Genomic DNA, 13,787 nt, shown 5'->3' with positions numbered 1-13,787 from the left:
TAGGAAGCACCACTCAGCCATGGGGCTTTCCCCAGAGCCTTGCTGTCCAGCAGGCTCAAGAGGAGCCAGGTAGGACCTTCCTTCCTTCCTTCCTTCCTTGGCACAGGGTGAGGGTGCTGCACTGTGGCTTTCCCAGAGCAGTTATTTCAACACAGCTGCTGTTTGTTCCCTTTACTGGCAGTGCAGTTGATAACAAATGTGTTAAGTTAGTTGCTTCAATTTCTGTTTCTAGACTGGATGAATGTCCTTGGTATTTATTTTTTAATGCAGATCTTTTAAAAACAAAACAAAAAGGAAACTCTTCTGCAAACAGTTTGTCTGGTACAACATGAGCATTGTTTGCATAGAGCAAACAGCAGAGCATTGACTTTACAACATGTATGCAAAGGCAGGGAAATTCTTCCCACAGCAGAATTCATCCATATCTCCATGGATTCATCCACAAATATGTGCCTCCAAGCTGCCTGTCAGCACACAGAGTCCATGAGATGCAGGAGCACAGCCGTCAGGTTTTTTGGGATTGCAGTTACTAGGAGATCACATGTGTGCACGTGCATGTAAAACAGGAGTGTGGAAGTTTGGGTTCTGTAAATTACATTTGTCTTTTAAGTATTTAAATAAGTAGAACATAATTTGGCAACTTCTAATGGAAAGCAACCCCACACTGAGACATTACTGGGCTGCAAAACCATCAGTTTCTTGTTCTGTCACTGAAATTCACCAAAAAATTGAGTAAAATAAAACTCCTTAACACCAACGTAGTGTTAAGAAGAGACATCATTTATTACAGGATGAGCTCCACCTAACATGCACATGATTCTCTACAAGTGCATAGCTTGTATACAGTCACCACATGCATATTATAAGAGCCCATTATCATAAAACCCTCCCCATGCTCCCAGGTTCAGGTTTTTTATAGTCTTGTTTTGGCTGTAGCTGCATTCCTAAGCCAGATGTTTTAGGAATTCAATAGGTTCCTCGCTGAGAAAGCAGCTCCTGCATACCCCGTTTCTTTTTGCTAAAAGTACAAAGACACAGCAGAAATTGGATTAACCCTTTTGGTATCAATTCCCCTCTTTGAAACATTGCCAATTCCTTAAGGCTATTTGATAAATTCCAACTCGATTTCTATCTATAGTCATCTATAGTCCCACAAGATTACGACTGATCATTTTGTGAACACAACTAATAGCAATGCTGATAATTATTACAATTACGATGGTTTCCAGTATTCCAGCCAGCCTTTCTTTCAGGGATCATTATGCTATTCCTTGAGGAATTTTATTGAACCTATTAGTTTCAGGATAGCATTGTTATCCTTAGCAATTGGCCACATTTTGGACATCTTCTGTTACATTTGGATGTGAACACAACAATCTATCTCTACACAATTTTAAATATCCACAACCCACTTGTTCTTTGGCCAGCAATATATCTAAGGCCCTTCTATTTTGTAATGTCAGATTATCATATTGGATCACCATTGACAGATTTATAGGGATAATTCCCCAAGGAATAGGTTCCCCTGCTGAATCGAGGGCAGAGAGGCAGGCTGTAATGCTGGATAGATTGTGCATCTTACCAAACCCTTGGATTCAAATCAATATTAAATTTTCTGCAACACCTCTGCCTAAAGATAAAATAATTCCCATAAATACGAGTCTATACATTTCGCTGCTCATTTACAGATGTCTTTGACATTTTCAGCTGCAAGAGTCCGGTGTTTTCCACGATTCACTCTGAGTCAGGAGTCCTCTTAATCTGGGAGCAATGTATCCAGGAGTTCATTCCTTTCACTTTCACAGCTGGTCTTGTAGTCAACAGAACCAGATAAAGTCCTTTCCACTGCTCCTGGAGTGGCTCAGGTTTCCAGATCTGGATGTGCACGTGATCCCCAGGCTGCAATGAATGAACTGGGGTGTCTAGGGTAAGAGGTTCTGAGAGAATGACAAACCTTTTCAGTTCATTCAAGAGTTTCCCTAATAAAATTAAATACTGTGCTATTTCCCAATTCCCAATTAGTTTCTCACATCCAGGGAAAGTTGCAGCAAAATATGACGTCCCAAACATCAACTCATACAGCTCACCTTCAAGTTATTTGGGGCTGTGCTCTAACTCATAGCAAGCCTGGTGGCCATTAAGAAAACCTGACCCATTTTGCTAATCTGTCCCTTTAAAGTTTGATTAATTGACTCAACCTTTCCATTAGATTGCAGTCTCCATGGAGTATGTAAATCCCAATTTATACCCAACTGCTTACTAAGTTGCTGTAACACTTCAGATATAAAATGGGGTCCCCATTTTATATCTGAATTGGGATGACATCTCAATAGCAAATCCAAACCTGTGTATGATCTCTTTGAAAAGTACCTTGGTGACTTTCCTGGCCTTGTTGGTGCAGCAGGGGAAATCTTCTGGCCACCTGGAAAAGGTGTCTAATAAATAATACCATGAGATATCATTGTTGGTGTGATAGCTCAGGAAATACAATTTACCAGTAATCCCTGAGGGTGTTTCCTCTTTTAGTGAACCATGGAGGCAATCTTTTTGAATCCAAAGGATTATTTTTAAGACATATTGGGCATTTTTCTGTAACAGACTTGACACTTTTTGTCATAGGGACACTGGTATCTGAGCCCTTGGACCAGTCACCATAGTACTGATTTCCCAGTGGGTTTGCTGGTATTTCTCCTTGACAATTTGCAACATCACTTGTGGTGGGACTATGATCTGGTTGTTGGGAGTTACCAGCCATCCACCCTCTCTATTCTGGGCTTTTAGGTAAGTAGCTGATTTTAAATCTGCCTGACTATATCCAGGGCTAACTTCTGGGAGTGAAACAGGTTTTTTAGGTATTAATGCCAGGATGCCTTGTTGTGCAACCTCTTGTACAGATTTATCTGCAGGTCTGTTTCCTACAAAAATTTGGGAATTCCCACACTGGTGCGCCCTGCAGTGTAGTACAGACACTTCTCTGAGCAGCTGGGTGGCATCAAGGAAAGACAAAATTTCTTGTGTATATTAATCAGAGATCCCTGTGCTGCTAATAGACCTCTTTCCTTCCATATGGTTCCACGGGCATGAACAACTCTAAAAGCATATTTTGAGTCAGTCCATATGTTTACTCTTCCTCATGCTGCCAATTCCAAGGCTCTTCACAGCACTGTGAGCTCTGCCTTTTGAGCTGAGGTGTCCATGGGCAGTGGTGCAGCTTCTATTACATTGGTTGGGGTTACTATGGCATAGGCAGATTTTTATTTCCCATCTTGCACCAAGCCACTTCCTTCTGTAAAGAACTCTGGATCTTCAGTTGGTGCATCTTTTAGGTCTGGTCAGCTTACATAAACTTGCTCAACTGTGTGTAGGTGATCAAGGGTCAGCTGCTCTTCTTGCATCAGGGTGTCCAGGACTTGGGCTGGAATTACCACTGTGGGTACTTTCAACTCCACATCTTCTTGCTCCATTAGAACAGTCTGATATTTCAGCATACAGCTTGGGGAACGCCTGTCTTAGGCCCTCTTTTTTTAGCACAGTGGTTATGGTGTGTGAAGTGTACACTCCTGTCTTTTGTCCCAAAGTCAATTTCCTGGCCTCTTGGATGAGAGCAGTCACTGCTACAGGTCCCAGGCATCCAGGCCATCCCTGGCTGACCTTGTCCAGTTGTTTTGAAATGCACCCCACAGGCCTATTGAAGTCTCCCACCTTCTCAGCCAGAACTCCGAGGATGAGGTGCTGTCATTCCTGCCCAAAAAGCTCAAAGGACTTTGTTAAATCTGGAAGTCCTAGAGGGGTGCAGACATCAGGGCCATCTTTAGGTCACAGAATGCATGTTTACTCTCAGGAGTCCAAATCAAAGGTCCTTCTGGGGCCTCCTTTAAAAGCTCAATGATTTGACCAAAAGTCCATAGTTTAAACCCCACAATCTGCACCATCCAGTCATAGCCAGAAATGCTGTTAAATCTCAGGCAATTGCAGGTTGGGGTACTTGGCAGATGCCTCTTTTCTGTCTGTTCCAAATTTCCACTGTCCTGGTATTATTTCAAATCTTAGGTAGCTAACTTGCTGGCTCATGATTTGAGCTTTTTCTGAAAATACGTCGTAACCTCTTTGGCCTAGGAAATTTAAAAGGCTAACAGTCAATTCCATGCACTTTTCCTTAGTTTCAGTTGCTAGTAAGACACCATCAACATACTGCAGGACCAATCCTTCAGGGTTCTCCTTATTCCAGGTCTCTTTCTTTTGCCAGTTAGTTCTCAAAAATCGTTGGGCTGTTTCAAATCCTTGTGGTAACACAGTCCAGGTAAGCTGAGTCTTCCCACCAGTTTGAGGATTTTCCCATTCAAAGGCAAAAATGCCCTGGCTTTGCTTATCAAGAGGTGTGCAGAAGAAGGCATCCTTCAAACCCATCACTGTAAACCACTGGTGATATTTTTAAAGAGATATTAACAGGGTAAAGGGTTTGGCTACAACAGGGTGGATATCCTGAAATATTTGACTGATTGCTCGTAGGTCCTGTACCAACCTGTACTTATTCATCCCAGGCCTTTGGCAAAATGAGAGTGTTCTGACTTACATTCTATCAATAACCCAAGTTCCCTGAAATTTTCAATTAGACTCTCTATTCCCCTCCTAGCTACTAATTTTAAAGGATATTGTTTCTGCTTTACTGGTTTTCATCCAGGTTTTAAGGTAATGCTTACAGGCTGAGCTTGTTGGGAATGGCCTTGAGTTCCACTGGTCTAAACCAAGGGTGTTTTACTGCATTTTCTGTTGCTTCTGGTATTCCTCCAGAATTGTCTGGTTCCAGTGTTCCCTACAACATAAAAGTCCTTGCCTCCATGGCTTTAGGTACCAATAATTGCATTTCTTCATCTTTAAACAAAATCCGTGCCTCCAATTTACTTAGCAGGTCTCTTCCTAACAGAGGAACTAGACATTAAGGCACATATAAAAAAACTGGTGTGTTATCCACCGTTTGTTGAATTTAAAGTTAAGGGAGTTAAAGAATGTTTGTTTGTTTTTCCTCTTTCCCTGTTGCACCAACAACATATACAGTTTCTTGGTATACTTTTCCACAATTTGTATTTAATACTGAATAAGTAGCCCTAGTGTCTATTAAAAAGCCAGTTTTCTCTTTCTGCCAGCTCAATTGTAACCAGGGGTTTAGCTGGGGTTTTCACTCCCTGTTCCCGTCATCGCTGATGGAGAATTAGCTCGGTTACCTTTCAGGTTCTTGGGGCACTCCCGTTTCCAGTGGCCCAGCCCTCTGCAGTACGCGCACTGGTTCGGCTGCAGCGCTCCGTGGGCAGAGCCCCTCTCAGCCCTGCGGTTAAACAGCGCCCTTTGCAGGGCTGCACTCAGCATTGCATCCCTACATCTCTCTCTTCTCTTTCTTTCCACCTCCCGTTTCTTTTCTCTCTCCTCCTTCTCCATTTCCCATTTCTTTTTTCTCTCCTCCCATTCCATTTCCCGTCTCTTTTCTTTCTGCTCCTTCTCCTTTTCTCTTTCCCGGCTCTTGTTTTCTTCCTCTTCTCCCCTATTGTTAAAAGCTACCCAGGCCACTTGTAAGAGTTCTCCTAGGTCACAAGATTCTGCTCCCTCTAGCTTTTGTAACTTCTTTCTAATATCTGGTGCTGAGTTCTCTATGAAAATGGAAGTCAGCTGTACAGCTTCCTCTGTTTTTTCTGGATCAATATTAGTGTATCTCCTGGCAGCTGTCCTTAGGCGTTCCACAAATGCAGTTGGAGTCTCATTCGGTTCCTGTTTCACTTCATAAAGTTTAGACCAATTGATTGCCTTTGGCATTGCATGTCTAAAGCCAAATAATATCCATTGTTGATATTGTCCCAGAAACCCCTCCCCCTCCTTTGTATTAGGGTCCCAGTGGGGGTCCTGGGAGGGAAAATGCTCTTCCACAGTTCCTGGTAATGCACCTGCTGTACCTATCCTGTCCACCTCTTTCCTAGCAGTCCTGAGTACTGCCTCTCTTTCTGTGGAGTCTAAGAGAGTATCTAATAGAACTTGTATAACCCCCCAGTCCGGGTTATGGGTCTTGAGAATGGTTTCAAATACTCTAGATACTCTCTCTGGATCTTCTCTGTAGGGCCCTGCCAGTCTCATCCATGCCTCGAGATCGACTGGGGAGAAAGGAACCTTCACCACTATCAGGCTGTGAGATCCCACCCCTGCCCAGAGCGGAGCTATGGCCTCCTGCTTATCCCCCTCCAGCTTTCTCACCTCCTGCTCACCCTGGGATCTCTCCACCACTGGACTTGAAATTAACTCTTGACTCCCCCCTGACTGCTCATCCCCTCCTTGTGCTTCCCCCTTATCAGGCACACCCCAGTTCTCTATCCCCCTCTCTCCTTCATCTGGTGCCTCTATCATTTCTACATCGTCCTCCTCCCATCGGCCGTGACATTTCAAACAGTGGTGCCCAATACTACAAGAGGAACAACATTGCTTCGTTTTCTTATCCTTTTCCTCTTCCTTTCCAAAAGCTAACATGAGAGAGTTTGACAGGCTGGGTAGGCAACCCCTTTGCAATTCCAGATGGTCTCTTAAAGTAAAGAACAGATCTACATAAGGCATCTCACTCCACTTCTCCTCTTTTCTACAAAACAACTTCAGCTCTAATACGGTGTGATAATCTAAGGTGCCGTTCTCTGGCCACTTCGCCTGATTATCCAGTTTATACAGAGGCCACCGGTGGTTACAATATTGGATTAGTTTGGATTTAAGAAGCGAGTCTTCCCCTATCTTTTCCCAGTGGTTCAATATACATTTCAACGGAGAATTCGGGATATCATTTCCCACTCTAGCTTTAAAACAGACCGCCCCCATACTCAATAATACAAGTATATAACAACGGCTGGAAGCGAATACAACGATTACCTGGGCGCGGGGAGTCCCCGCGGCTGTTTCTGGGCTGCAGCGGGCGGGTGATGCTGCCCAGGCGGCTGGACTGGAGCAGGCGAGAACCCGCCGGGCCGGGGCCGGGCTGCTGTGCTCCGAGTCCTCTGGGTTTCTTCTCTTCTCCTCCTCCTCCTCGGCCCAAGACGACGGCGAGCGGCTGAGCTGCACCTGGGAGAGCCCCTGCCCGCCCGCCCGCTCCCGCTCGCCGGGAATCCGGCGGGCACTTGGCACGAGAGGGCGCTTCGCGTCCACAAATGCGATTTCAGCCGCGGACACGCACAGAGCAATTCAATAACCGATACCAGACATCCCCCGATTGCTTCGAAACCCCAACAGTCAGTTAAGTTTCAACACTCTTCCAGCAAACGAGACTTATATCACAAACGTCTCTGGGCTGATTTTACAGGCCGGCAAACTGAAATCAACACACAACCCACTCAAACGGACAGAGACCAAAAAGAATTCTGAGTATCTAAGCAAACTCCACCATAAAAGCAGGTACAGCAATGCTTTGGCTCCGGTGTTATGAGCCCGTTTTTTTCCTCCTCGGCCAACTACAACACTGCTTTAAGTTTCCTGCTCCAGGGGAGCCCCTCGGAGGGAACTCGAACCCCCCTAGTCCTGAGGGACTGGAACCCCCAGTAGTCCTGGGGGACTCGAAGCTCTGGAATGAGAGCTTTCCCAGGGACTTGAACCCTGTTGGGTGACTCAAACCCCTCACTAGTAGCTCCTTGTCAATAACCCCAAGAGAAACAATTGAAATGATGCCTTTACTCACCCCAGGGATCTCACCTCGAGCCCCTGACGGTCTGAGGCCGAGGTTCTCCCCGACAACCCCTCGGTGCCAGCTGGAGATCTGTCGACTGCAGCTCTGTCGAGGCTCAGAGGTGAGCTCCCATCGGGGTGGCCAATTAGTGTCACCAAAATTCACCAAAAAGCAGGTAAAATAAAACCCCTTAACACCAATGTAGTGTTAAGAAGTTATCCCAGGCACAGGGAATAAGCTCCACCTGACGTGCACACGATTCACTCACTGCAAGTGTGTTGCTTATATACAGTCACTGTGTTTGCATTATAATTGTTCATTACCATAAAACCTTCCCCATGTTCCCAGGTTCATTTTTTTCCTATAATCTTGTTTTGGCTATAGCTGCATTCCTAAGGCAGATGTCTTCCCCTTATCTTCCTTCTGTCCTTGATGAGAAAGCAGCTCCTGCATTCCCTGTTTCTTTGCTAAAAGTACACAGACAGAGCAGATATTGCATTAACACTTTTGGTACCAGTTCCACTGGACTGAGAGCACATCCTTGCACCTGGCAAGGATTTGGGCTGGAAAGGATAAAAGAGAGAGTGCAGGAGATGAGGAAGGGAAAAAGGAAAGAAGGCCCAGCCAGGCTGTCCTGCATTACCAGCCTGATGGGCTTTGCCAAACAATGAACACTAAGGCTTTTGAACAAATGACAATTATTTATTTTATACTGAAGAAAAAGAAATTAAGATGTCAACACCATACCAAGAGTCAGAGACAATACCCCAAACATTTGAACAGCAAAAACATTTCCAAGACAATAAAGCAAAGGGAACAGCATTACATCTGGAATGATGATGGAAAGCCAGTAGTTTAGCTGCTCCCTGTTTCCAGCCATATGCAGCAAGTGCTTTATCCTAACTGGGTCTGCTTTATGCTAACTGGATCTTTTGGCCTCTTGGTCCCAGCTAAGGCACAAACTAAGACACCTGATAGTGCTCTTCAGCTTGTGAAAGAGCAGGATGTCAGCTCTGTCAAACAGCCTAAACAGCTTGTCTAGTGCTGAGAAGCCTGGCTGATAACAGCAGCAAAGGGCTGAGCAGAGGAGTGCCCCCCTTCCCTGGTGCCAGCAACTGCCACCAGCTGGAGACAGAAATCAATGTGTGTCACCTTAGCTCACTAGTGGAAGGACAAGCCTCGGAGAGATGCTCTCTTCTCTACATTTCCGTGGTTTATGCTGATAAATTAATCCTACCTTTTGCACATGGCCTTTTTAAAACAGCTCTCTCTCTGGCTGTAACCCAAACTTTCCCCCAGCAACAGACTGAAAGTCTCTAAATGCCAAGAATGTCCCCTTCCAGGCTCCTCAGGAGAAGCAAGACCCTGGGTTCCAGCCAGGGCCCTGCTAAGTGCCCCAGACCACATCTGCAGTGCTGCCTGGAGGTGCAAGATCTTGTGGAGAGCTGTGTTCTCTCATCTGCAGTCTCTCTGCAGCACAGGTCGCTGCTCAGGGCTCCCAGAGTTTCTGCAGAGGAAGTACTGGTGGTTGAGGGCTGCTTTGGCTGAGATGCGCTTGCTGGGATCATACAGGAGCAATTGCTGCCAAGAGAAAACACAGCAAATTTAGGATTTTAAAAACTGGATGATTGATTGCACCTGCACACAGCTGGGTCCAGTTGCAGGTGTTGGTCCTGCCTTCCTTCTCTGGGCTTCAGGAGTCACCCACAATTGAAGTTACTCTGGGGATTATGTTAGAAGAGTTCCTTGACTCCCAGTACAGTGGTTCCTAGAGGAACCTGCAGTGACAGAGTAGGACTGAGCCCTGTTCCATGAACTGGGGCTTCTACAATGTTAGAGGCGAGCATTCAACCCAGATCAGCTAATACACTTCCAGGTAATTAAATCTCAAATATCCACATTCCTTGCCCGGTTTGAAAACATCCTGTCTATCCCAAGGCCTCACTCACTGTCAGTAAGTCTCTCCCATCTCGATCTAAGTTTGGAACAATGTCCTTGATCTCCTTCCTTGGCCACCGGGGGAAGCTGCCCTTGTAGTCAGGGAGCTGGGTCACACCAGGCCAGGTCACCTCAGTGGGAGTGCCCAGGGTGCGAAAGATCTGGAAGAGCTGATCGATCTCAGAGTCCCCTGGAAACAGGGCCTTCCTGGTCATCTGGAGGAAGAAAAGAAAAAGCCAGCTCCCACCTTTCCATCAGTTGTGTGCCCTAATTCCTGCTGCAAGCAACCTTCTGTCCCAGCAGGTGCAAACAATTGCAGGGCAGTTACAATGCAGTGATTCTGCCAGGCAGTGGTTGGGAACATCACAGGTGTCTGACTGTTCCCACTCTTGGCTAGCTCCCTCCTGCCTGCCCTGCAGCTCAGGGACTTCGGGAATGAGGAAAAGTGCTATTATACTGTGGGGCTAACCAGAGCTCTTCCAAAGAAAGGGGTCTTCCAAGACCCTTAGGAGATCCATTCTGCCATACCATGAGAGTGCTTGTTCTCTGCAGCCCACCATGGGGACATCTGGAAGAGAGTCCATCTCCTCCCAGGGTCAAAATACTGCAGCAATAAGGCTGAAGCTTTTTGCAAAGAGAGGCATCATGTTTCAATGTACTTGGAACTGCAGCCTTCTGCCAGGCCCCCAAGGTGGTAGATTTCCTTCTGAGGTAAGGACCAGCTAACCCTTAGGGTGTACTTTCCATAAAGGACACCCCAGTACAAGGTGGGAACACAGTATTCTAGATGTTCTGTGTCTCATCCCTCCTTCCCACTGCAGCTGCTTCCTCTGGCTCATGAAAGAGGTTATTTAAACCCATCCTACCATTTCTGCAAAGATGCAGCCTATGCTCCAGATATCCACAGGGGTCGAGTAGTATCTGCATCCCAGCAGTATCTCAGGGGCTCGGTACCACAGAGTCACCACCTGGAAAGGAACCAACAAACAGGCTGTGTCTGGTTTCCCTGGATGAAACCAAAGGCATGGGACCCTCCCTTCTCAGCTGCAATGCAATGACTGCACAAATCAGAGCATGCTAAAGCCTTGCTGAATTTAGACACTTAAGTGCCTGCAAGGTTGGGATTAACAGAATATTCTTCAACAATGCTCTCTGGAACAATTAAATGTACACTGTGGAGAGAAGGTGAGAGCCCAGCTGGCAGCCAGGCTCCAGTAGAGACAGTCAGCACACCTTGTGGGGATATGGAGGTCCCTTTGCTGCAGGTAAGGTTAAGAGCACATTACTGGCATGGCTGTGCCTCTGTTATGGATGAGCAATTTGTGCTGCTGCTGTTCACCCACTCTGGATTGTGTACCCCACTCAGGGTGCCCCGACACTACCTCATGAGTGTATGTGCGTAGAGGGACTCCAAAAGCTCTTGCCAATCCAAAATCAGCCAGCTTGATTGCTCCTGCTTCGTTAATGAGCAAGTTCTGCGGCTTCAAGTCCCTGTGGATGACTCTGTGCGAGTGGCAGAAGCTCACACCCTGCAGCAGCTGGAAAAGGTAGTTCTAAGGAGAGAAGAGATTTCAGATAAGGCCACGATGAAAACACTTTGAACTCTGGATTGTGTGAACCAATGCACTTTGGATCACTTACAGATCTGAATGGGAAGAAAGCCCTTGTTACAGTGCAACATCAGGCTTATGGGCCACTGCTCAGAGATACACACAAACTGCTGCCACGCACATGGGACAGAGAGACTCTAATCCAGGCACTGTCAGTCCCTTCCACCCACTCATTACAATCTACAAAGGCAATTAGCAACAGATCCCTCCTTTGTTCTGCAGCAAGATTGGCTGGAGAGCCTGGAAACAGCTGGGAAATAAACGTTTCTGAGGAATAGTGCCATGGGGGTTTCCAAGCTGAAATGTTTGAGATCTGGAAGACTGAGGAATCATTTCCAGGCACAGTCTGAGCGGCTCTGAGATGGCTGTGCCCAACAGAAGGCAGCTGTCCACCCTGTTGGCATCCCTTCCACACTGTACCTTGACCAAGCTTAAAGGAAGCTCTCCTGCTTGGCATGAGTCCATGTACTTCTTCAGGTCCTGATTCAGGTACTCAAACACCATATAGAGCTTCTTCTGGCTGTGTATGACATCCAGGAGCCTGTAAAAGAAGTACAGGCTCTCCCTTCAATATCTGCTCCAGGCCTCTGCAAATACCCAAACATCTCTCCTCCCACACATGCCTCTGCTCTGTTGGTCCTTTGGAGAAGAGAGGGGCAGTTTAAGGTCAGAATCTAGTATGGGGCAGCAGCAGTGTGCTGCTGAAGTGGCAGACCCATGAGGTATTGCTGAAAGCCAGGGAAGCGCAAGGGATTCCTGCATTTTCCTGTGTATTTTGACCCTGCCTATGCAGTTGGGGAAGGACAGAAAAACCCCCTTGCTGTCTGCTCCTGGAGCAGGAGCTCATGGATGAGCTGGTGGGGAGGATGCATCCAGGTCTTACCTGACTATGTTAGGGTGCTTCAGCTCCTTCAGCAGTGAGATTTCTCTGATTGCAGTGCTGGGGACACCCTCTGACTCCCTGTAGCAGAGACAGGCTGTACTGCACCCCATAATCCAGGGGGATCCCACAGCCCGATGGGGCTCTGTGTCCCTTCCTTCTTCCACTGTACCCCAGGGGAGCATTTGAGTTTGGGGTGGAGCAGTGGCTGGGGCGAGGCAGGGGGAAATGGAGTCATGGGCAAGGAGAGGGAGGGGATGACCTAGACATGCAAGCTGTGAGGCAGAGCTTGGTTGGAAGCACCTAAGGGTGCATTTAGAGAAATAATAATGTATTAAATACTTAGGTCTTTCTTTTTGGAGATGAGGGAAAATGAAAGCTCTTTGTCCTTTAGGGAGTCACCTTCCCCACTCTGAGGGGCCACCATGGGGTGCAACCCCAGCACATTGGCCCCAGTCCACACAGACACCCCTCACTGTGCACACAGCTCAGGGCTGGCCCAGGGGATCAGCAGTAAGATTTTACCTGCTCAGTCCCACCCTGGAGGGCCGAGGCTGACCCTGCCTGACCCTCACAGCACAGCCCTGAGGGAGACACTACCTCATAACATGGCAGCTGCTTCCCCCTGCCCTGTGTCGTGGACCCAGGGCCAAGAGGTGCCAGGTCAGGCCCTAAATACTTGCACTCAAAGATTTTGAGCTGCTGGCTCAGCAATGGGTTAAATCAGCCCTTTTTTAGGTCACCTGAAAGTTGGGATCATCTCTGGGGACTCACACAGATGCCATGTCCATGAGACATGGAACCCCCAAGACCTGCAGCCAACATTCCCTTTGGCTCTGCCTTTCCTGGTGCCACAACCCCTAAGATTATTTTCATCCTAGAGACACCTTTTCCCCCCCTCATGTCAGGCTTTTTTTGTGCCTCTCACACCATCTTGGGCACAGGCCTGGCGCCATGGCAGGCCCAGGCCTTTGCCCCACTCACGCGTCCAGGCGGATCTTCTTGAGGGCCACCAGCTGCCCCGTGCGCTTGTTGCGAGCCTTGTACACCACGCCATAGGTGCCCTCCCCGATCTTCTCCACCTTCTGGAAGGAGGCCTGGATGGCCTCCATGGGGCTGCCTCAGCCTGGTGATGGCAGTGGGGGCAGCCGGCACCGCGCCCTGAGGGGAGCACAAAAGGCGGGAAACCAAAAGGTGAATGTGGGGAAAGTGTTGGAGCCCCCCAGGTGCACCCTGAGGTGCTGCTGGGGTCTGGTCCCACCTTGTTGCTCCTTCAGCCTTGTGGGAGCCTTCAGGGACCTGCGTGGGGCAGCTCTGAGTGGCCAGGGCAGCCTGGAGGGGTCTGGGGTGGCCAGGGAGCTTCAGGTGGACAGAGCCACACAGGAGCCACCAAGGGTTGGTTGTTCTGTTGCCCAGGTTGTGCAGTGTGCTGGCTACAGCCAAAAATTGATGGAAAAGAGAAGTTGATGTAAACTTTAGGGCCTAGGGAAGAGCAGCATGAACTGCTCAGGGTTAGGGGAAGCTCTCCTGCTCCATCTGCACAGTGCTGGGCACTGGTGGAATAATTGGGTTCATAATTATGGTTCTCTGGGACACACTGAGGGCAAACACCCAGCAAAAATCTTTTTTCTTCCCCCCGCTTTTATTTTGTCTTGCACAATTGTCCCTTGAACCTCCC

General features: G+C 47.6%; 1 protein-coding gene across 1 annotated transcript; it reads right to left on the bottom strand.

Annotated features, from left to right (window-relative positions):
- Positions 1-9,007: 9,007 nt before the first annotated feature.
- CDK3 (cyclin dependent kinase 3) lies at positions 9,008-13,282 on the bottom strand. The gene is made up of 7 exons (XM_014889196.2): positions 13,094-13,282; positions 12,113-12,190; positions 11,650-11,770; positions 11,002-11,172; positions 10,486-10,587; positions 9,631-9,834; positions 9,008-9,262 (listed from the first exon to the last, which is right to left on the bottom strand). Exons 1-7 carry the CDS (start codon positions 13,219-13,221, stop codon positions 9,137-9,139), a joined length of 930 nt encoding a protein of 309 aa, XP_014744682.1. The 5' UTR covers positions 13,222-13,282; the 3' UTR covers positions 9,008-9,136.
- Between the last annotated feature and the right edge of the window lie 505 nt (positions 13,283-13,787).

The sequence above is a fragment of the Sturnus vulgaris genome, chromosome 20 (assembly GCF_052056855.1).
Source record: "Sturnus vulgaris isolate bStuVul1 chromosome 20, bStuVul1.hap1, whole genome shotgun sequence".
Taxonomy (NCBI): domain Eukaryota; kingdom Metazoa; phylum Chordata; class Aves; order Passeriformes; family Sturnidae; genus Sturnus; species Sturnus vulgaris.
The sequence above is the reverse complement of the archived record's forward strand: the minus strand, read 5'-3'. Positions and strand labels throughout refer to the sequence as shown.